This window comes from Micromesistius poutassou (genome assembly GCF_964030765.1).
Source record: "Micromesistius poutassou genome assembly, chromosome: 2".
Taxonomy (NCBI): domain Eukaryota; kingdom Metazoa; phylum Chordata; class Actinopteri; order Gadiformes; family Gadidae; genus Micromesistius; species Micromesistius poutassou.
This window is the reverse complement of record NC_140272.1, coordinates 15,086,714-15,109,050: the sequence shown is the minus strand read 5'-3', so window position 1 is coordinate 15,109,050 and position 22,337 is coordinate 15,086,714. Positions and strand designations below refer to the sequence as shown.

Here is a 22,337-nt window from a genome sequence, read left to right as displayed (position 1 = left end):
TTAACAAGAGAGACATAATGACTTATGCTAACTACATCCTTTAAACAGAAAGCCACGTTCGTCTCGTCTGTCAAGCCAGAGTGAATAATGCACTTGTACTAAACTAACCTCTCTACAAAATTTGTAGAGAGGTAATTCTTACAGTTCGTCAGACTCTTTCAGGGATACTTATTGTCTTGTGGTGGAGAAGCCCCTCCTGGCCAAACCTGATATCTTTCAGAGAAGCCTTTCTCTGATGTTTTGATGCATTTGGCAGGACTCTCTCTCTCTCTCTCTCTCTCTCTCTCTCTCTCTCTCTCTCTCTCTCTCTCTCTCTCTCTCTCTCTCTCTCTCTCTCTCTCTCTCTCTCTATGTTAATGCCCCCACTGTCATACTATCTTCCACAAGTTCCAAAGCACATTAGACATTGAATAGCTGTGCTCAGGTTGCACCGATCTTATCAATAAAAAGCCAGGAGAGATAGACATCTTGGATACCGCACGTGAAGACTTTCTGGAATCACAAGTTAGCAATGTCATGTTGTTTAGCTTGTATGTTTACGTGTGATGTTGTATGACTGATACATAAACAAGGATTCATTTCCGGATGGTATTAGGCCTGTGAGTATTCATTGTAGAGATACCATGGCTCTGTTAGAGTCCAGATGTGTAGAAAAGTGCAATAATCCACAGTAACAACTACAGCAACATAGAATTCCAAATTGCTGGCTCAAATGCGAGTATTATATGTCGGTCACATCCATTTGTTTATTCATTGATTAATTAAATCATTGACCGGATGTCCAGCTCTAAAGGGAAGGACTTGCTTATCAATATTTGTACAAAAATAACAGTCTGCTACAAAACATGAAACAGACTTCAAAAACCTGCTATATGTCAATGTCTACACCTTCAGGTTCATTATAAATAACCCTAACCCTAACCCTATTACCAACAGACATTTAGGGCTAGATCATACATTTGCCAAATAAAAATACCCAATGCATTATAGGAAAATATCCCACAGCTAATCATTACCACAATGAATTGGATCTTGTTAAATGTTCCTCGGACATAATTTTTGGTTTTTCATTACTGATGCATATTCATCACAGGAAAGAAGAATAGAATCTGATAAACCAAAAGGCTAGCGATTCTGATCATGTCTGTATTTTATTAGTTATTTATTTATTGTTGTGCATGTGCTCCCAACATTAGATTGCCTGGCATGTGTTACTGGCATTGTCCATCATCATAATGGCGATAGATTTAAGTCTGTTTTTGAGCCGGGGCATTGTGCTATACTTATCGTTCAAAATGCAATATGCGGTGATGATATGAAGCAAGAAGCCATTTCTTTCCAGGCCGTCATTCTCAGTCATTGGCTAAAAGGATTACGCTGTCCCGCAACATGATGGAATGGTTGGCCCTTTCCACCACAGTTCAACAAGCCCACTGATAGAGTGGGATTTATATTTATATCACTTATTTTAGCCATTCAGACACAAAGGAAATGCGCAAGAATCATCAAGGCTCCCACCATCACACAAAACAGACTTTGCTTATTCAGCGCTCTCTCTTGTAATCTACCGTAAGAAATATTCATGAAATAATGAAACGAAATATATATGAATGCAAAAAACTTGTTGTTATTTTGTTTGTGATTATTTATTTTCAAATAGCGCCTTACGCTAATGTACCATTTTGGTATTTCACAACCTCCCCCCCACACACACACACCCTCAGTCCCATAAATGAACCATCACAGCGATAAATCAGAGGACAAACAGAGACTTGTGCGAACCCTGAAAGGTTCAGAGATTTATGTAACACATTCATGTTTTCCACTTCCTCATTTTAGTACTCCACTGGTAAAGCCCAGCTAATAAAAGCTCCTATTAATATTTCCTGTTGCTTAGCAACGGCAGGCAGCAAGTAATAGCATTCTGTGGAAAAATAGATGACCGATAAGAAAAATTCAATTCTCTTCTCATCTCCTGGGAGAAAGTACCTTATTTCTCTAGCAATATGATATGAAACTGTAGTTGTATATTAGGAAATGCCTTGAAAGAAGTTATTTTCCAATTTTATTATTGGGGTGGGGTTGAGATGTTCAATGCCAGCTTCAATGTCAGCTAATCTTTTCCTGCACCTCGCTCTCTGATAAAGTCAATTAACCTATAGGATTAAGCTAATCAGAGGATAAGGTGTCGACTTCATTCCTCTTTTTAATCAAAAGTGGTGTTGAATGGTACATACGCCGAACTTTAATGGAATAGTTATGAGACAAATTGCATGCCTTTCACAATCAATTTTTCATTGCCAATCTTTTGAGGTTTGAATGTTCATTTACTGCTCTGCTTTAGAACAGCTCACAGTGTTCTGCGCTTCACTGTGTCTACTTTCTCTAACAACACAAGAAGGTGATTGTTTTCCATTCAGTCAAAGAACATACAACAAACACATGTTGGTAAAAATAAAGTGGGTTGTTCTCCTCCAAACAAAAACACAATGCCACCCAAAAAATCATCAGAGTGCAGAGCAGTGTAGTCAAAGAAACAATTCAAAAATTATCCACAGCAGATAGCCGGTGTTATGAAGGAAGATACGTAGATAAAGCATTTCATATTACATCTAGCAACTGTGGCCCCTGCTGCGATTTATCATGCCATGAAATCGTGTCCATATTGCACTGTGCTCTATCTCAGCCATCCATCAGCCCATTCTGCTTCTGGCAGCAGGAATATGCTACCCTGGTGGCCATGGAGAGAACCTCCATATCGTCTCTGTACAGCGCTCCTCTGGTGGAAGACAATACAAACAAGCCAGTTTTTGCACGTAAGAGCACGTTGAGGAAGAATCTGTGATTAAGAACATTGAGGGCTGCAAGGCCATCGCGCATTCAAGTGAAGTAGTTTTCACTTCAAAACATCCGTGGATGAAAAGAATGTTAATTGGCTCTAAGAGGCTTGAGTTTGTTTGCGTCAAATGCTCCCAATGTCCACCAAGGCTATCACATACGCTGCGTCTGGAAATGAATAGGATAAATACGCATACAGGTTTGACCAGGAAATACAAAAGGATGCTTTGCTTGAAAATGAAATAAAATAAAATGGAATCTAGACATTGAATGAAGGTGCTAGCGATGTGCTTGTTATATGCCACTAAGTGCTGATGTATCCCCACACACGGCAGTGCATCATTTGTATGTTACCGGCGCTTCCCCGTAGCATGTGTTTTCCTTCAGGTCCTCAGTTGGATGAGGGTGATGAAGGCTGCTGTCAGAAACGTGTTAGCTCTGTTGCATGAGCAGAGTTAAAGCACATGCAAATCACCTTCTGGATACCATCATTCTTGGCATGACCCCAAACTATGGGTGTTTGTATGTGTGTGGGTGAGATTGTGTGTATATGTGTGTGTGTGTGTGTGTGTGTGTATCTATGTTTGGAGATACATACGCACAAGGGACTATATTTTTGTTTGTGAGCTCTTTCTTTTTTTGTACTCATTATTTGTGCATCTGTGCTCATTTTTGATCCATACCCCATCCCACCCACCCCCCTCTCTCTCATACACACACACACACACACACACACACACACACACGGAGAGGGTCTACACTGTGTTTGACACGGCAGTCAGCGGTCTCATTAGCGGCAGCAGAGACGTGCCTTCAACCGTCAGGAGTGTGTGTGTGTGTGTGTGTGTGGGCCTGTGTGTGTGTGTGTGTGTGTGTTCAGTGTGTGTGTGCGTGTTTTTCTGTGCGCTAGTGCATCTGTGCATGTGTGTGCATGTGTGTGCATGTGAGATTCAGACATGTCATTCCACACAAGGCTGTGATTCTCTGACGCCACGCTCTGTAAGGTGGGCTCTGAGACGCTCCCAGGCTGGGGGCGGGAGAGGTAGAGAAACATTGAGATAAAGTTAAGAGGAAGAGACAGAGAGAGAGAGAGAGAGAGAGAGAGAGAGAGAGAGAGAAGCTAAAGATACATAATGTGGAAGAAAACATATGTATAGGAGAGAGAGAGGGCGAGGGAGATAGAGAGAGTAAAGAGGAAGGAGGAAGGAGGCTCTGACTTCATGCTGTAATGAGGGACATGGGTGGAGGGTGCTGAAAAGAGGGGGGCTATCATAACATTTCTACCTGCAAATCAACCGTGTTGCGGTCACTGCGGCAGATCCGCATCTCCAACCAGAAGTCGTAAAGTCAATACTCAATTTCAATTGACCTTCTGTCTCCTGAAAAAGGAGGAAATCTATTTTTGTTTATCATGAATATATTAGGTAATAGATATTCTAATATATGATACATAGGTAAATATCAGATTTTAGATGTTTTCGTGTAAGAGAAAGTGAAATGGGCAATTGGTGCGAAAGTTAATTGTTACTACAGTGGTTAACATATACAGGAACAAAGCGCTCAAACGCTGACTGTAATTACCACTTACGCTGGCTTGTTTTCTAGAGGAATGGGCGCCTTTTTTCAGCTCAATTATTAATGAATTGATCAGAGGTTCCGTATGTATTGGATGTGAGGGCAGCTATCCTCTAGCTGTTACCCATTTTATGCCAGTGTGTATTTGGATTGAGCAAGCATACTTGACCTAAAAGTGTTGGTGTTAAATATTTTTGTTGTTCAAAAAAATAACTAAGCCTCGAAATGCCTCTTTGCCAGAATAGCACACGATAATTTGTTTGTTCACCATTTTCAAATTTGGATTCAACAACTCAACCAAATTCCTTACCAATGGTTTGTTAGTAAATTGACCCTGTTTCACAGATAAATGTCTAAAACACAATTGTTTTAACACATATTAAGTTACTCTTTACATACGAGCATCTCATGCTTGCAATATTTCCCTCCGCGATGTAGAATCCCTCTGGTGACGCGAGCAAAAAAGAAGCAGTGTTTCTTGGCTTTTTCTTGAATGTGCGCACATGAATTCTTGAATGCACTCCCTCTCATTAGTACTCTTCAGCATCTGCAAATGACCCTCCCGGGTATATGTACGACAAGCCAAAGAGACGGGAAAAGGAATAAAGAGCGAGAGAGAGAGCCAGGCAGAGAGAGAGAGAGAGAGAGAGAGAGAGCGAGAGAGAGAGAGAGAGAGAGAGAGAGAGAGAGAGAGAGAGAGAGAGAGAAGATGAGAATACATTACAGTGAGGAAGGGAACCAGGGGCGAGACAGCTTGCTTTGAGGAAGAGAGCTGTTAGCGGCGCTTTGCCCTGAGGGCTGAGCAACGACTAGTCGCTGGGAGGGCCCGCGAGGCCCCAGCCTCGTTTGGCTCCCAACCTGAAGGGGCCCGTGTAGCACCGTGTTGCTGCAGCGCGCAGCGCTGTGGAGGGATCAGTCTCCAAACGCACCGCTAATTAAAGCTGTCACGGCTGTGCGCCTGCAGGGATAATGTTCTATTATTATAGTCATTTGTTTCAATTAAACGCTGGGTGATTTTACAATAGCAGCGGCGGACCTGTGTGAGTGAGCCATCACTCTAAACAAGATGGCTCCCGTCAGATCCCGGGCCGGGGAAGAGACGGAGGAGGAGGCTGGGGGAAAGGGCCCCCGGAAAAAACTCCCACCGTTATTGATCAGGATGCATTCAAACGAGCAGGCCGAGTCACTCCTCACTCTCAACAGAGTGGAGGGAAGTATGTGTGATTGTCCATGCGTCCACCTCCTTAACTCAGGTGCATTTGGTGTATTGAACTTTGTTTTTCATTATGACTTCATGATGGCAATGCTATGCATGGTCACATAGCAATATGTCATCTTAAGCTTAAAATGACCCTGGCTGACACATGCCGAATGAATTGTGTATCCAAAATGCTTTGCAAATTGGAAAAAAAAACAGAACCCCATTGATGGAAAATGCAAATGCAAAGCCACAACGTAACGGAAGTCAGCATCACCGGATATGGACAATGAAACAAACTGGCCAGTAGTCTATCTCATATTAATAGTGTGTCCGGTTCATTCGGCTCACTGGCCACTCGGTTGTGTTTTGTGTTACGGCTGTTGCATTTGTGTTGTGGCGACACAGTTGCGTAATGGTGTTTTCAGTTATGTTCTGGCATTTGTGTTTGTGTTGTTCGCTTCATTATTGTTAATAGATGTACACATTATTTTACGCATAAGCACATTGTTTTGGATATGCAGTTTGTTTGACACGCTCTGCGCTCAACTGTATTATTTTCTTCAATAGATTGAAAGTTAAATACGTTGACCTTAACGGCACAATGTATTTTCTCCAGTGTCATCTCAACATTCTCCTGCTAACAAGGTTTTGGTTATCGCCTTACTAAATGGGCATAATTTGTGATGTCACAAGTCAATTGCCATGTTGTGCAATGATATAACCTATCGTTGCACAACATGGCAATGGAGGACCAAAAGCACAACTCCAAATGACATATTTCCAGATTGTAAAGGTTGTGAATGGAATGCGTTAAGATGTTTGGCGTGTTAAACACACACACACCCACACTTTTGTCTGACCTGTCTGTTTGTGTAACTTCCTCAGGCTGATTAATGCTTTAGGAGTTTCCCACTCGAGAGAACCATCAAATGTTTTGCATTAATTGCTTCTAGAGATCTATCCAAATAACTGGTATTCAAATATTTGGATAATATTCTGAATATAGTTTGTTATCTTCTGTAGCTGAAGTATAGTGTAACAGTAAAGTAAGTCCCTCTTCTGTCTGCTGTCAGGACATTTACTCCTCTATGGTTATTTGTTCTGTAGTAAAAACAACTCTTTTAATTTAATACCATTACTCACTTACACTTAGTCTGTTTTTGTAACAAGTTGACCCTCGCAATGCCATAATAATTTTACTGGTCACAATAAACATTGTAGAAATTATTACATTTAAGTAAAGATAATAGGTTTGGAACCTACGGTTTTAATGTTAATTAAAAGGAGTAGAGGAGGGGGCTACTGATGAAAATCATGTTGATGCAGGTTTGAGACTGAATATAGTTCAGGTTGTGTCTTTCTTATTTTGTAAGACATTTTTCATTTCAAACGATGATGATCATTATTTTATGGTCACTCAGAGGGAAAGTTCATGAGGATCAAGTATTTAGTGGTTTTCTGACAAAAGATTCTGCTGTAAAGATGCAACTATTGATTTTAGAGGGCCAATTGTTGCCTGCTTCCCTAGCAAAGGCTGTCTGTGTTCTAAATGTTATCTGAATCAAACATTGATAATCATTTAAATAAAGAAAAAACAAACGTTTGTTAAAAGTATTGGCAAAAAAGATAGAGATAAAAAGATAGACGTTGTCATTGGCAGAAACGATAGCTAGCGAGCTATGCTAGCTTCTTCTGGTGCTGCGGCTCCCTCGGGCTCCTAAGCCTCTTCGCTCTTCCTCCCTGTGCTGTGTTGGTGAAATCCCCTTAGCTAAATCAAACGGTGCAGGCAATCGGAGTGGCCATGAAAACAGTTTCAAAGGTAAGGTCACGGAGGGTGCAAGAGGAACAATGGCTTTCTCATATTCCATCCCGCATGCAATGTGCTACACATAATTGGAAAGCCTTTTGTTATTTGACTCCCATTTTACTATGATGTACAAGATGTGAATACAAAGTTGGCAGGTGTAATGGTGGCAGAGAGGAGCAAGTTCAGGCCAAGTTTCCTGGCTCCGCTTCACAATTTGGGTCGACCAGAGGCTTGCTCATCACCAACAGCCATCTAATCTGACTGTGGGGCTAACCTCCCTGAAGAGATGGATTTTGGTATTCCAAGAATTTCTCTCTCTCTCTCTCTCTCTCTCTCTCTCTCTCTCTCTCTCTCTCTCTCTCTCTCTCTCTCTCTCTCTCTCTCTCTCTCTTTATTCTGTCCACTATTCCCCTTTCATCTTTCATTTCTTGACCTCTGTGTCACTTAATCCCGAATTTTGAAATTACAAGAACCCTGTCACTCACCTTTTTAATAGCATGAGAACCACAGAAAAGCAATATGGTTGGTATTGTGTGATTCATTCAGGTTAGAATCAGGGTAGACATTCAGCAATCCTGAATGTGTTGTATCGTTTTCTATGTGTTAAGATACATTTGATACTGCATATTGTGAGGCAGGTAAGATCATGCTAAACCATGACTGCGTGGATATTTTACGTAATTTTCACTGGTATCAAAACGATAGTGCCTTTCAATATTCACTACTAGTTTACATATGCATATACATACTTTATGTATGCATAAATGGTCCCAATCTAATAGGCACACTTAGATGAAACACTACATCTCTGCTATAGACCAAGAAGACCTGTAATGACTAACTAAAGCCTGTTACTTAGTCTCAACACACACACACACACACACATACACACACGCACACACACCACCCCTCCCCCCTCCATTGGCTCACCATTTGGATGATGCTATGATGCATTAGCATACAGTACCTATGGCAACCAGCAACCTTTGTCAGAATCTTTCATAATATTTGTATAGCTGTCAGCCAGTGGTTCTATTTAGCTTAGATGTGATGGCGCCGCTAGATAACTTCTTACACTCTTTGTCTTGCCCAGGTGAACACAACCAACTAAAAGCACTTAGAGGCATTTAAAAAGCACATTTGGATGACTTTTCGCCAGCAAATATCACTGTGTGAGTGGTTAGTATTATGATATTTAAACAGTTACGATATTCTGTGGGAATGGTGGCAAACTTTAATAGCTATGTAGGGCGATGTCTACTTTAATGTCAACTGTCTGGTTCTCTCCCCTCGTCGAGTCTATAGCGCATACAATATTTGCATCTTTTCTTGCATATCTCATATGCACTCAGTAACTTTCCAAATGAAATGTAGTTTGGTAACAAAGGCGTTTGCGCCTGTGTGTTTCATTAGTTAGGCAGGAACACTCTGCTCTAATAAAAAAGGGGGCAGCAAATTAATTAGTGTTATGCAATATGGGCACGGATATAAATAAAAGCTAACGAATTGTGTATGCTGTATTTAATCAACAAATACCATTATTTTTGCATTAGGTTTCCAAATTTTGCCTCATGTCCAAAGATATGTATTGAAATAATATATAACAACATATTGTCCTTTCTTAGTGTTATAGAGGAAACCAATATTTGTCCCTTATGACTCTATTTCTTTATAGAGTGAGAGAGGGTTGGTGCCGATGTGTTTTCTGGCCATCGGGAGAGAGTGCTACTGTCACCTCCTGAACTGTTCTCTCAATCTCTCCATTGTTGTTTATATGAAACATGCTGGAGCTCACGTTAAAGGTGGACAATTTTGCCGTGAGCCGGTTGCTATGGAAATACATCTGCTGTTCCTGCATTCATGTTTGATTAATTGGTTTTTCAATGCTGGTTTGTGAAGACCCTTAAAGAGCAGTTCCATGGAGAATGAGGGAAAATTTATGGATTTTTATTTATTTTTCTTCCCCCAGTATTTTGGGGTTTCCATTTCTTTATTTTCTTTGCTGTTTTTCCATTTTTTAGGCTGAGGAGTGATGGTGTTTTCAATTGTGATTGGAAGCTGGAGGTTGTACTAGTTCTGGAGGTTAGAGCAGGGTTATTTCAAATGCAAAAGGAATGTCTTTGTTCACTGCTGTCTTTTGTTAGCAGCTGCTGAGCCAAACACAGAATCTAATGTCCTGTGAATATTATGTGTTTTCAAAGCAGACCACAGCCTCTTACAACATTACTTTGCAGCACATTTTTTATTCCAGCAACCTACTGGGACCAATTATGATTAGAGAGGCAAAGCCTTCATCTTTGAACCTCAACTCATGTTTATCAAGACCTCATATGCTGGGGCCCTTTCAATTTGATCTTTTTAGCACTGTGCTAATGTCTAATGTATTATTTAACTCATGAATGTTTAAGAGGCCTAATAAATGCTAGTTCATCACTTTCTGATCTGTAAATTGCCAAACATTTCCATTTAGGCTTGCATTAAAAGCATCCTTTCGGCCCGTGTTCTGTGTCTCTACATGTAGTAGAAGAAGAAAAAGCCTTTTTGATCTCCCTAGTAGTTCTGGTGGAGAATCTTGGAGGCTGCTGAAAGTAAACTTGGAGAGTGAGGTTATCAGGTCTCTGGATGCCTGATGGGTTTTCCTCCATAAGTGTTCTTGATTAGTGGCTCTATCATCAGCCATAATGGCTGTTTTGTTTCCATCCGTTGTGGGGCCCAGCCGATGAAAAAGATACGCTCTGAACTTAATTAACAGCGCTGCCGAATTATAGATTATTTTTGTTCTTTCTTTCTTTCTTTCTCCCATTTTCTATTCACTCTTACCACTCTCTCACGTCTTGCTGAAATATTGTTGTTCTACGTGTGGGTAATGCAGTGGTCTCTTGTTCTGTTTTGAATCAGAGTGGTTATGTTAAACATTGGACAGGTTTTGAGTGGCTGTGGTTCTCGGATAATTCGTTGCTTGTAAGGAAGCTTTTCATGTGCGATTCAAGTAAGAGTGGACTGTGAAGTAAGGAGGAATTTTAAGGGTCCCCACAGCAGTTTTCCCTTATGCGTATTCCAAAGTTCAGAGAGATTGTAGGCATGATAACAATTACGTCATCTTTTAAATGTTATCTGATATCATGTCTCCCTCTGTCTATTCTTGATTAAATAGTGACATATCGGAAGATGTCTTAAATCCAATAAATACAAATATTTTGTCATCCAAAGTAAATCTTTCTCAGAAATAAAAATAATAGAGTAAAAGCATGATCATCCAAATGTACATGCATTTGGCTAATTGGCGTCATTAATTTCTTCCTTTGAAACCTATGAAAGAGGTTAAGTTAGTAAATCTGGTATTTTTCTTTCACCCCAGATGCAGGAGATGGCTTTGCACCACCACCATCACCAGCAACAACAACACCACCACCACCTCCACCACCAACACCACCACCACCACCCAGATGGCCATCATTACGACCCTTCCCGTCACAACCCTTTACTAAACAGTTCCCATAGGATACTGGCCAACCCCATGAGCGCCCTGTCCCAGCTGAACCCCCAGCTCGGACGCGGCACCCTCCCCCACGGTTCCCCCTCTCCTCCCGGGAGTAAATCGGCCACACCCTCCCCCTCCAGCTCCAATCAGGAGGAGGAGAATGAGTCTCATTTGAAGGTACTTGTGTGTGTTGCAATTTGCATGTTTTCTCCTTTGGTTTCTGGAAGGGGATGGATAGCATTGATTCCCATGGTAGAGAGAGGCTATTGTTGGTGGCTGTTAGTTAGTGTCATCCAATTGATTAAGACATTCTGTGTTTTCTGGTGGAGAAGGACATTTGTGATTTTCCATGTTTTAGATTTGGGTTAGCATGGGTTGATCTATATGCATTTTATTGGGTGTGACCCCAATGACATTGGGGTCATTGGGTGTTTTTTGGGAGGACTGGAAAACACTGTTGTGTATTTAACGTGGAACCTATATCCTCGTCAGTGACATGTTGTACAATGCCAGTATTTACACATATAAAATCCCCTGTGACTTTGAATTTGGGATTATACAACAACCTTATTTAAATGTTCCCTTGTGTGTCCAATATGTCACTACAGTCACATCAAGCAAACACAGGGTTTGCTTAGAAACACATTTTTACAGTTGAATAAATATAGTTTCAATGGCCATCCAGTTAGTCAACAAATGTGCAGTGTAAGGAATAGAGTACAATACAATATGCAGTTTAAGATCCCAGGAAGCCTTAAGGTGTCCATGCAACAATATCCACCGAAACATCGTTCTGGCAGTGATTAATCCGATGTGTGATTTTAATTACATAGGATTTAAAACATATGTACATACATTCAAAATGTTATTTTGCCATTTCATCAGTCACATCAAAGACATTCACATATGGCCCTCTTAACATTCCCTGAATGGCATGAATATCGTTTTCGTTTTTTTTACTTGCTGATAACCTATCAAAACATTTACATTCAGCCAAAAAAGTCTGTTTTTCATCAGTGTGTAATCAAAGATTAAAAAAAAAGACCAGCGGGAGTTGTGTGTGGAGCGGTGGGCTCTGTGTTAATGTCCCTTTCAATTCATCACGGCTACAATAGTTAATGCCGACTACACATGTATTGAACACATGGTTCAAATAAAGTTTATATGGTTCACCTGGACAAATGTTACAAGCATTCTTCAGAGGACCAATCATGCACTTCAGAGGCTTGTTTGAAACTATAATGTAGACCTTAAACTGCTTTTTTTCTCCAGCCATATCATAAATCTTTTTTTTCTTTCTGTCTGTGTGTGTGTGTGTGTGTGTGTGTGCGTGCATGCGTGCGTGCGTGCGTGCGTGCGTGTGTGTGTGCGTGTGTACGTGTGTTTGTGTCGGTGCTTGTACCAGATCACGGGCGAGAAGCGGCCCTCCTCAGAAATGATGAAGCCCAAGCCCAAACCGCAGAAGAAGAAAAAGAAGAAGGACCCCAACGAACCCACCAAGCCCGTGTCGGCCTACGCCCTGTTCTTCAGGGACACGCAGGCCGCCATCAAGGGACAGAACCCCAACGCCACCTTCGGAGACGTGTCCAAGATAGTGGCCTCCATGTGGGATGGACTGGGAGAGGAGCAGAAGCAGGTAGCCGTGCGATACCCAACTGGGGGCCATTGGGCTATGGTCACCCGGCGGCCATCTTGGCTCCAAACGCTGTCCGTGTGAGGGGAACCGTATGCGTCGTTAGTTGCCTTCACCCAGATAGCGTTAAGAGCCAAGATGGCCGCATGAATACATATCTTTAACGAAAGCCATACCAGCAAATAATTTGTTTTAGGTGAATACATTTGATATTTTTTATTTTAATAGCGATTATATAAAGCATAGACACAGGTAAACTAGTTTAAGCAGAAATGTATTCAAAGAAGAAAATGAAATACAATTTCAAGGTTGGTCTATGAAAATGCACATACACAATGGTACATTCCTCCTAAACTACATTTTCGCCATTCCACACCAGCACACCCAGTCAAAATAGTTGTTTTTGTTTTTTTGTGTGTGTGGTAACAAATGGTGTTGTGAAATGAATGGAAAATGAGTCGGGTCTGATGATGCTGGTCACGGACGGACTCATATATTTAGAATACGCAGAGTGTCTGTGCACACGCAGACACACACAAGCACACACACACACAACCCCCCCCCCACACACACACACACACACACACACACACGTAGACCGGTTGTCAAATAAAAGTACCTGTCTCCATGACAAAGTACAGCCCATTCTCCTTAGCCCCAACCACCGTCGCCTAGACCCTCTCTTGCACCAGTGTGTGTTTTTCTCCCTCTCCCTCTCCCCCTCTCTCTCTCTCCCCTACTTTATATACGCTGGACTTTGGAGGCCGTCTGTCCCTTTTATTTGCAGTTAATTTTTGCCACCTTCGCCGGGGCTCTTCACCATGAATCTTCATTTCGCCGCTGACACCCTTGAATGTGAATTCCTCATTTCCTGTCCTTTTATTTATATCTGTTGCCTGGTGATTTGATCATGCCGGGAATACAAGATTAGCAATTGCCTTGTCCTTGGTTTCGCCTCAAGGACATCTGCTACTGAAATGTTATTGTTTGTGCTTCTTCTTAACCCCTTGTTCACTGGGTTTCTGGCTAGCACTTTGTAACGGTGTAGCCGCCGCCACCGCGCAGGACTTTTGTCCTGGATGTAATTATTTCTCTCTTTCTCGAACTCTATCACTCTGTGTCTGTTGCTCTATTTTAATCTGCTATTTCTTTATTTATGTTTACGTTCCTTTCGGATTGCTGTCTGTCTGTCTGTTTGCGTGTGTGTGTGTGTGTGTGTGTGTGTGTTTGTCTCTCTCTCTCTTCCCCTCTCTATCGCTCGCTCTTTCACCATGTACATTGTCCTTCGTACTATTACCTGTACACAGAGACTGGCTTACAAAAGGGCCATTCCACCCATCTTCCGTCTAATATGTTACCGCACAGCATTTCTTTTCACGTAGTTTCTATGAACTCGTGCTCAATTAAATGACTTCACCTCAAAGACACATAATTATCCTGACATAATGATATTTGTATGGAATTAAATGTAGCAAAGCTTTCTTTACCGGCTTGTTTCAATAACACGAGGGGTTTGTATATACACACTAAGAAACTTGATTGCTATTTAAGTAGGATTTTTGCATTCACAAATCCCAAATTCGGAATGAGGTGTCATTTGGCCAGTCTGTCCAACTGCCAGTCTGTTATTGGATTTGTTTAACTATTTTGTTCCAATTCCCATGGCCCCTATTGGTTTTTAAACCAGTTTAGTTTTTTCTATTTTATTCACACCCTTTGCACTGTAGAAACAAGTTAATGTAGATTGCCTGGACAAGGCTATGACAGTGGCTCTTTTCTGCCATCTGGTGGCCAGAGATCAGTTAATGACACTTTATTGGCTACACCTGGCAATTGAAGTACACATTTTTATACATAGCCCTACATACATTTTTTATATCTCCTATTTATCTCAACCAAAACATACATCTCTTTGTTACCATTAGAGTTTGAATTTGGCCTGGTGCATTCCTAGCAAATCATTGCACATATTTCAATCTGTGAGATTGCAAAATATAACCTATACACTCCCTCTGTTGGAAATTAGAGTTCTTCTTTAAACATTTTCAGCGCGTAGACATACCCCCCAACCCCATTTCCCGGTTCCGGAGCTGGAGATGAATACTGTTGCTTTTAACATTGGCTGTCACATGGATTCTACAGGACTGATGAGGTGTGCTCCGTAATGTCAAAGTCAGACCTTGTGGAGCCATGCGGGAGCCCTAGAATGTAAACACAATCTTCCTCTTACAGGTTGGTTTGTTTTAACTAGAACGTGGCTCCTGCTTCCAATTACCTGTAGTGCATGTGAAGCTCTGCTGTCAAGCAGAATCCACATGAAAAGGCTGAAGGCTGCGCTGCGCCTGTTCTATGACTCTATTCTTTATCGCTGGAACAATCACAAGATTGTATGTTGTGATTTGAGATCTTTTGTTATTTTCTTTCCTTCTTTTTTTTTTGCAGTTGCTTTTGTAAGTTCCAGTTCTCGTTGGTTGTGTGCTAGTTTATATTCCGGCACTGTCCTTGAGTTTGAAAAGAACAAAGACTTTTTATTTGTATTATTATTGTTTATGTTATGATTTTATTCCTTTATTAAGATGTTTTGGAGACCATACTGTATTCAGCTTTTCAATTCCCAAAGGCGTTCTTCTTTGTGGTGCAAGATCAATGCGTTGGTTGGTTTGTGTTATTCCTCAAGGTGACAAAGAGTTAAGACTGCCCCAGAAATTAAAAAGCAACATCTTTCTTTCTTGTTTATTTATTCTCCCTTTGTTGCATAAGATCAGGATCAATTCTCAGGTTTTATTGCAAAGAGAGAGAGAGGGAGAGAGAGGTGCACAATGGTGCAAATAAAAAAAAGGAATAGGAACTGAACAGACTCTATTTTAATAGCGTCTGCTATGTTGTTTGTCACTTAAAGGTCAGAGATGGAACAGAAAAACACATGTCACTTTGTTTAAACAACTAGCGGTGTTCACTCTGAAACAGCTGTCCATGCTAACATTTTCAGTGTCCATCTGCATCTTGGTCAGTTTATCTGCCTCTGTCTCCTTCTTTGTTTGTTCATGCTACTCTCACTCTTAATATTTAGATTTCCTCTTGATACATCCCGCAATCTTGTCTAGTCTAGTCCAGCGTACGTCGATGGTAGTCTAGTCTAGGCTATGTTGAGGGTAGTCTAGTCTGGTCTACGTCAAGGGTAGTCTAGTCTGGTCTACGTCAAGGGTAGTCTAGTCTGGTCTACGTCAAGGGTAGTCTAGTCTACATCAAGGGTAGTCTGGTCTAGTCTACGTCGAGGGTAGTCTAGTCTAGGCTATGTCGAGGGTAGTCTAGTCTGGTCTACGTCGAGGGTAGTCTTGTCTGATCTACGTCGAGTGTAGTCTAGTCTAGTCCATTGTTGTCTACTTTAGTCTTCGAGTCATTCTAGTCTAACCCAGTCCAGCGTAGTGTTGTCTAGTAGAGTATAGTCTAATCTAATCGAGTCAGGTTTGGTTTAGTCTAGTCTAGTTTTTGTGTAGTGTAGTCTATGTCTCATATTGTCTTGTCTAGTCTTGTCAAGTGTAGTCTAGTTTAATGTAGTCTAGTATGGTCTCCTCTAGTCTTGTAGTTATATCTAGTCTAGTCTATGTGTAGTCGGTCTACTCTGGTTCTATCTAGTCTAGTCTATGTGTATTCGTTCTACTGTGGTTCTATCTAGTCTAGTCTAGTTCTTCTCTTGTGTTCTTGCTTCTCTCCTCTCCATCCCTTTTGGTTATTCTCATCCTCTCCTCTCCAGCCAACTTGTCTGCATTCTCAAAGTTATTTTCAGGCACCACACCGGCTCCCCCTCCCTCCGTTTTATCCCTCTCTCCTTTCTCCACCGCCCCCCCGCCCCCCTCGCCCGCCCTCTGGCTGGCTGGCTGGCTGTCCAGCCCCTCTCGTTGGGGGGGGGAGGGGGTAATCGCTTCCTTCGGCGTGTCAGAGCGGGGGTCTGGGGGGGGTTGGTTATTGTCTCCTGTGATTAACTGCTTATCAAACAAGAACATTTCATTAAGGTACAATTAGGGGCTAATTCAGGCGGGACAACCTCTCTGTGTCAGGATTTGCGACGGGAGGCATATGTGCTCGCCCTCCCCTCTCCACCCCTCTCCACCCCTCACCCTCCCGGCCTCACCCTCCCCACGTCGCCCTCCGCAGCTTTGTTATTTTTAATTCATCGCGACCTGGAGCCTCTGACGGCTTCAATTGCTAATGAATCTCCACTCACTTTGGAATAATTAGGCGTCCTTAGGAAGGGTAATTTATTTAAAAGTATCCATTGCCACAGCCGTGCGAATCATTAGCTGTTTTAAATTAATTGGTACAAATGCTGTTGGGAGTGCTTTGGGTATAGGGGCGAGCCACACGCGTCTCTCTCAGTATTTAAGGAGTAAAGGGGGGGTAAGGTGACAACTTGATCTCTTTTTTTAGTCAGCCATTCATTTACACAACGTAGATCATTATTGTGAAAAATGTAGGGGGGGCACTTTTTAGTTTATTATCTTGGCAAATTATATTTTGGCTTCTTAATGGTATCCATTCATTATTTCATGATAACAGGCTTGTTGTGAGGGGAAATAATAGAGCGTCTAAAGCAAATGGTTAAGGGGGGGATCATCGTCAAATCATCTGTCTGTGTTGATTCTTAAAAAATCGATCTGCATTGCTTATTGTTTTTGTACCTCTTTCAATCTGTCTTTATGTGTGTGTGTATGTGTGTGTATTAATTTCTATGTGTTTCTAAATATATTTTTGTATTGTGCATGATTGTGCGTGTGCCTACGTGCATGTGTGTGTGTGTGTGTGTGTGTGTGTGTGTGTCCAGTCAGGCCTGTATGTTCTTGTGTTTCCATGCATGCCTGTATGTCCGCTTTACATACACATGTGTTTACTCTGTATTTGTGTAACCGCTTAGCGCCTACCGGTCCGTGTGCAATAGCACATGAATGTTTAATGGATATTCTACACCAACTCTTTGAAAGAAAATGACCCACAAAGCCGCAAACAGTCTCTTATATAGAAGATGGGTAATTGCCCATGGCTTTCACACACTTAGACACACACACAAAGACACAAGTACACATTTAGAGATTCACACAGACACACACACACACACACACTCTTTTAAGTACTCAAGTGTTCAAAAGAGGATATAAACTGTGTCCTCCTTATCGATTTAAGATTGAAGCTTTCATTCAGAGAGGTGTGTTTTTCCTGAATCAGAAATGGCATAAGGACAGCAGAAGGAGTGCATGAGTGACACAGATGACACAAGGCTGCTGTCCCCGTCCACACGTCATAAGCATTTCATTGGGGAGGCTTTTGCTTGACGCTTGGCTAAAGCTTTTTTTGGATGCAGGATTTTTTTATTTGTTATCTGACTGCTTGGGTGGCCGAACAGCTTTAATCAGCATAATGAATGTAGGAAAGCCAACGGAAAGTAAATATTCAACATGAAAAACAGTGCTACTCTTTCTATTTAGGTTTGCGTTTAAATCAAATTCATTCTCATGGTGGGTAATCATGTTCTTTTGTACGCTGGGCTACTTAACACACACTATGCAAACACACAAACACACACACACTTACACATGTTACACTTTTTATTTTTCTTCCTATATATGAATGGGTTGTGGTGTATGGGTGTATGTATGTATGACAGCAGGGCTCATTTACGAAACAGAGTCCAAACTGTGCTTAAATCAACGCATACAATAGAACAAATATCAAAGGAACTGTGTGTATCCGACAGTCTCACGCATGGTGTGTGTGTGTGTGTGTGTGTGTGTGTGTGTGTGTGTGTGTGTGTGAGGCCTGTGGGGGTCACTTCAGCTTCTGACATAACCTTGTAATAAAGCATTATTGTTGTTGTTGATGTTTGCTCCTGCAGGGCTACAAGAGGAAAACAGAGGCTGCTAAAAAGGAGTACCTGAAAGCCCTGGCCGCCTACAGAGCCAGTCTGGTTTCCAAGGTAACCGCGGGGGTCATGTCTTTGATATACATGGGTCAGCGGCGATATCAGGGATGATGAATTAGATGGAGACTTTCTCTCGCTATTATAGACCTGGGAAAGGGGCGCTTGTGCATTGGAGAGGGGGCAATATATTTGTGTTTGCCTGTGTGTGTTTATATATATGTGTGTGTGTGTGTGTTTTGTGTGTGTTTATATATGTGTGTGTGTGTGTGTGTGTGTGTGTGTGTGTGTTTTGTGTGTGTTTATATGTGTGTGTGTGTGTGTGTGTGTGTGTGTGCATGTGTGTGTGTGTGTGTGTGTGTGTGTGTGTGTGTGCGTGTGTGTGTGTTTTGTGTGTGTTTATATGTGTGTGTGTGTGTGTGTGTGTGTGTGTTTTGTGTGTGTTTATATATGTGTGTGTGTGTGTGTGTGTGTGTGTGTGTGTGTGTGTGTTTTGTGTGTGTTTATATATGTGTGTGTGTGTGCGTGTGTGTGCGTGTGTGTGTGCGTGTGTGTGCGTGCTCAGAGGAGAACTGTGAAAATCAGCCCCTAAACACATCCCGTTTGATGCCTGGAGTGAAATGAAAAGGGGTTACCACATATGTTTATGGTTGTGTGTGCATACGTATGTGTATCTGTGTGTGTGTGTGTGTGTGTGTGTGTGTGTGTGTGTGTGTGCATACGTATGTGTATCTGTGTGTGTGTGTGTGTGTGTGTGTGTGTGTGTGTGTGTGTGCATACGTATGTGTATCTGTGTGTGAGTGTGTGTGTATGTGTGTGCATACGTATGTGTGTGTGAGTGTGTGTGCGTATGTGCACGGATCAGCCTGCTCATGCACTATGCGCCGCTTTACGTGTGTGCTGGACATTAGCAGCCGTTTGTCCTTGCAGTGTGGCGGGCCTCCCTCAGTGGGCTGCTGATGTGTAGACTGAGGCTGGCGTGCCCCGCGTCCACCGTTCCCCCCTTTAGCTCCAGGTTACCCAAGTTGAGCTCTGAACACACTTCTTTTCCGTACTTCTTTTAAACAAAAATCACGGGTGCAGACACACACACACACACACACACACACACACACACTCACACGCGCGGACGTCTACACATGTTAGTTCTTCTCCTTTTCCCTCATTATTCCATCAGCTTCGGAGCTTCCATGCGTCTACTTCCATACCGCTGTCGGTCACATCACCCCCCCCCCCCCCCCCCCCCCTAAATTGCATTAGCATATGGCAAGCTCCTCCCCCTTCCTCCCCGACCCATTACATCACACTTCCTGTCATACTCACACGGCTGAAAACAAGCACCTTGATTAGCCATGAATGCTTAATTTATCAGCCCCTTCGCCGCGGCGCACTTTCAAATAACGATTATTCTCATCACTTGTCTTGTGTGCAATTAGACATTCATGTCAGGACTCTTACGCCAAGGGTTGATTGTAACTGTATGTCCCTAGATTGGAAGCCATTCAACAAGGGGGGGAAAAAAGTGTCTCACAGAATTAAAACTAGCAAATATCACACTCTCACTCGCACTTTCAATGGCAACTCATCTCGGAGCTATTCGCTCAATCTTGTGACTCCAATTTCCTTTAACTCGCCCAAGAGGGGGGTCTTTCAGAGTGAATGGGGGTAATTGGCGCCTCATTTGGAGGAATCGCTGCTTTGGTTTGCACCTGTTGCCTTTTTGTTTCACGACACGCTTGGTGTGTTTAGGAGGAAGCAGAAAAGCCCTTTGTTGCTCGTTTTTTTTCTCATTAGCTTCAAAAAAAAAAAAAGATCCAATGAAGGAAAAGGAAAAAAAAAACATTACGACGACCGTCAATGTAAATAAGATACCATTCTGCCTTTGTGCTGATTAGCATGTGTAACACAGAACGATCCGGTGAAATGTATGCTACGCATTGCCATCATCCACACATTGACTTGAAACCATGAAACCATATAGGTGTGCAACAATTACCAAGACCCCCCACCACACACACACACCAATAGGTCCCTCCCTGCTTCAATCATAAATTTTCCTCTGGCCCCTGCAAATGTAGCCCCCCTCCCTCTGCCCCTACAACCTACGCCTCCTCCACCTCCCCCCCCACCAACTCTCCTACCACCACCACCCGCAAACTTCACTCGCCTGCTCTGCAATTCTTCACAATTGATCAGTTTAGTCTCTCTCCCACCAGAGAGAGACAGAGGGAGAGAGAGAGAGGATGAGAGATAGATAGAGAGACAGAGAGGGGAAGAGGGACAGAGAGCGAGAGAGAGAGAGAGAGAGAGAGAGAGAGAGAGGGGGATAGCTGTGGGGGACATTACTGTATGGCGGTCATGTAATGTACTCTGCCAGCAGAGCTTGACAGTTAATGTGAAGGACTTATTGGAAACATGTGATAAACATAAGCTAACTGGAGAGAGAGAGAGAGAGAGAGAGAGAGAGAGAGAGAGAGTTGGGATGAAAAGGACAAGGTGTGTGTGTGTGGGTGTAGGTCACGAAGGTTTGAGTGATCGCATATGTTTGTGTGTGTGTCTTTGTATGTTTATGTGTGTGCGTGTGTTTATGTCTGTGTGTGTGTGTGTGTGTGTGTGTGTGTGTGGGGGGGGGGGGGGGTGCTTAGGACGGGCACACCTGCACGAGCTGAATTAGTTCTAATTATACCACCCATTATTTATATGCAATGTGTATGATGGAGCATGCTCCTTCATTAAAATGGCGCCATCAAAGTCCATAAAGTCATGTGACGTGTGTGGAAAACAGGAAAGACCTGACCGACAACGGGCCGACACGTCGTGCCTAAACGTCCCTTAAAAAACGCATCTCTGTCCCCTCGACCTCCAGACGTACAACGACCCGGTGGACGCCAAGAGCAACCAGACGGGCCAGCCGTCGCCCCACATGCTGCCCGCCAACGCCCCCCTCTACAACGTGCCACACCCCCCCCAGCCCTCCTCCCCCTACCTGGGGCCCGGGGGCTTCCCCCTGGCCGACCTGCAGAGCTACCCGGGCCACGTCCCCCGCCACGCCCTGTCGCGGACCCTCAGCCAATCACAGATGCTGCCCAGCATTAGTGCCTCTCCCCCTTCCTCCTTCCAGATCAGCCCCCCGCTGCACCCCCACCAGCAGCTCTCCCTACACCAGAGCTCTCTGCTCAACCAGCCTATCCGCATGCAGCAGGTCCAGTCCCAGCCAATCATCTCCCACCAGATGGGGCTGCAGCCCTCCATTCACTCTCCACCCCCCGGGCAGCAGGTTCGTGTCACGCAGTCGTTCAGGGAAACCTTTTGGGACACTGGGACAATTTTTGGATTCAGTCTGCATCGATGGGAAATTGACCTCATTGACGCTCTCTGCTATCCATTTATTTTCTCTCTATTTTTCCTTCTTACTCTCTTTCTCTTTCTTTCTCTCTCTCTCTTCTCTCTCTCTCTCTCTCTCTCTCTCTCTCTCTCTCTCTCTCTCTCTCTCTCTCTCTCTCTCTCTCGCTGTCCCTCTGTCCCTCTGTCTCTCTGTCTCTCCCTCCAGAGTTTCTCCCACCTCCAGTCGGAGTACCAGAAGAGTGTTGGGGGACCTCAGTCTCCAGGGGCCCCAGCTCCAGGCCCCGGCCCTGGGGGTCCTCAGACCCATGACTGGGACGGTGAATACTGCAATCGGGAGTGTGGCAGCCACTGCAGGTTAGCACTTGATTAGACTTGATTTTTGGACTATGGTCTATACTATAATTTCAAGTAACAAGAGAAATCCGTAGTCATTTACAGTATTGGTGTCAAATATCGTGGCCAATTAATGTGAAAAAGTAGGTTCCTCATCTCATACGTCAGCTAATAAACTCCAGATTGTAGGGGCGTGGTCTGTATCCCTGCCCA

General features: G+C 43.0%; 1 protein-coding gene across 4 annotated transcripts in view; it reads left to right on the top strand.

Moving 5' to 3' along the window:
- Positions 1–22,337, top strand: part of tox2 (TOX high mobility group box family member 2) — a 104,796-nt gene that overhangs the window by 80,862 nt on the left and 1,597 nt on the right. For 3 of the 4 annotated variants that reach the window (XM_084463727.1, XM_084463728.1, XM_084463726.1), the window contains 5 exons: positions 10,780–11,079; positions 12,308–12,538; positions 18,423–18,503; positions 21,313–21,723; positions 21,997–22,145. In XM_084463727.1, the coding sequence (XP_084319853.1) occupies positions 10,780–11,079; positions 12,308–12,538; positions 18,423–18,503; positions 21,313–21,723; positions 21,997–22,145 (1,172 nt within the window). The remainder of the gene's footprint in view (positions 1–10,779; positions 11,080–12,307; positions 12,539–18,422; positions 18,504–21,312; positions 21,724–21,996; positions 22,146–22,337) is intronic. The other variant, XM_084463729.1, reaches the window with a different exon arrangement.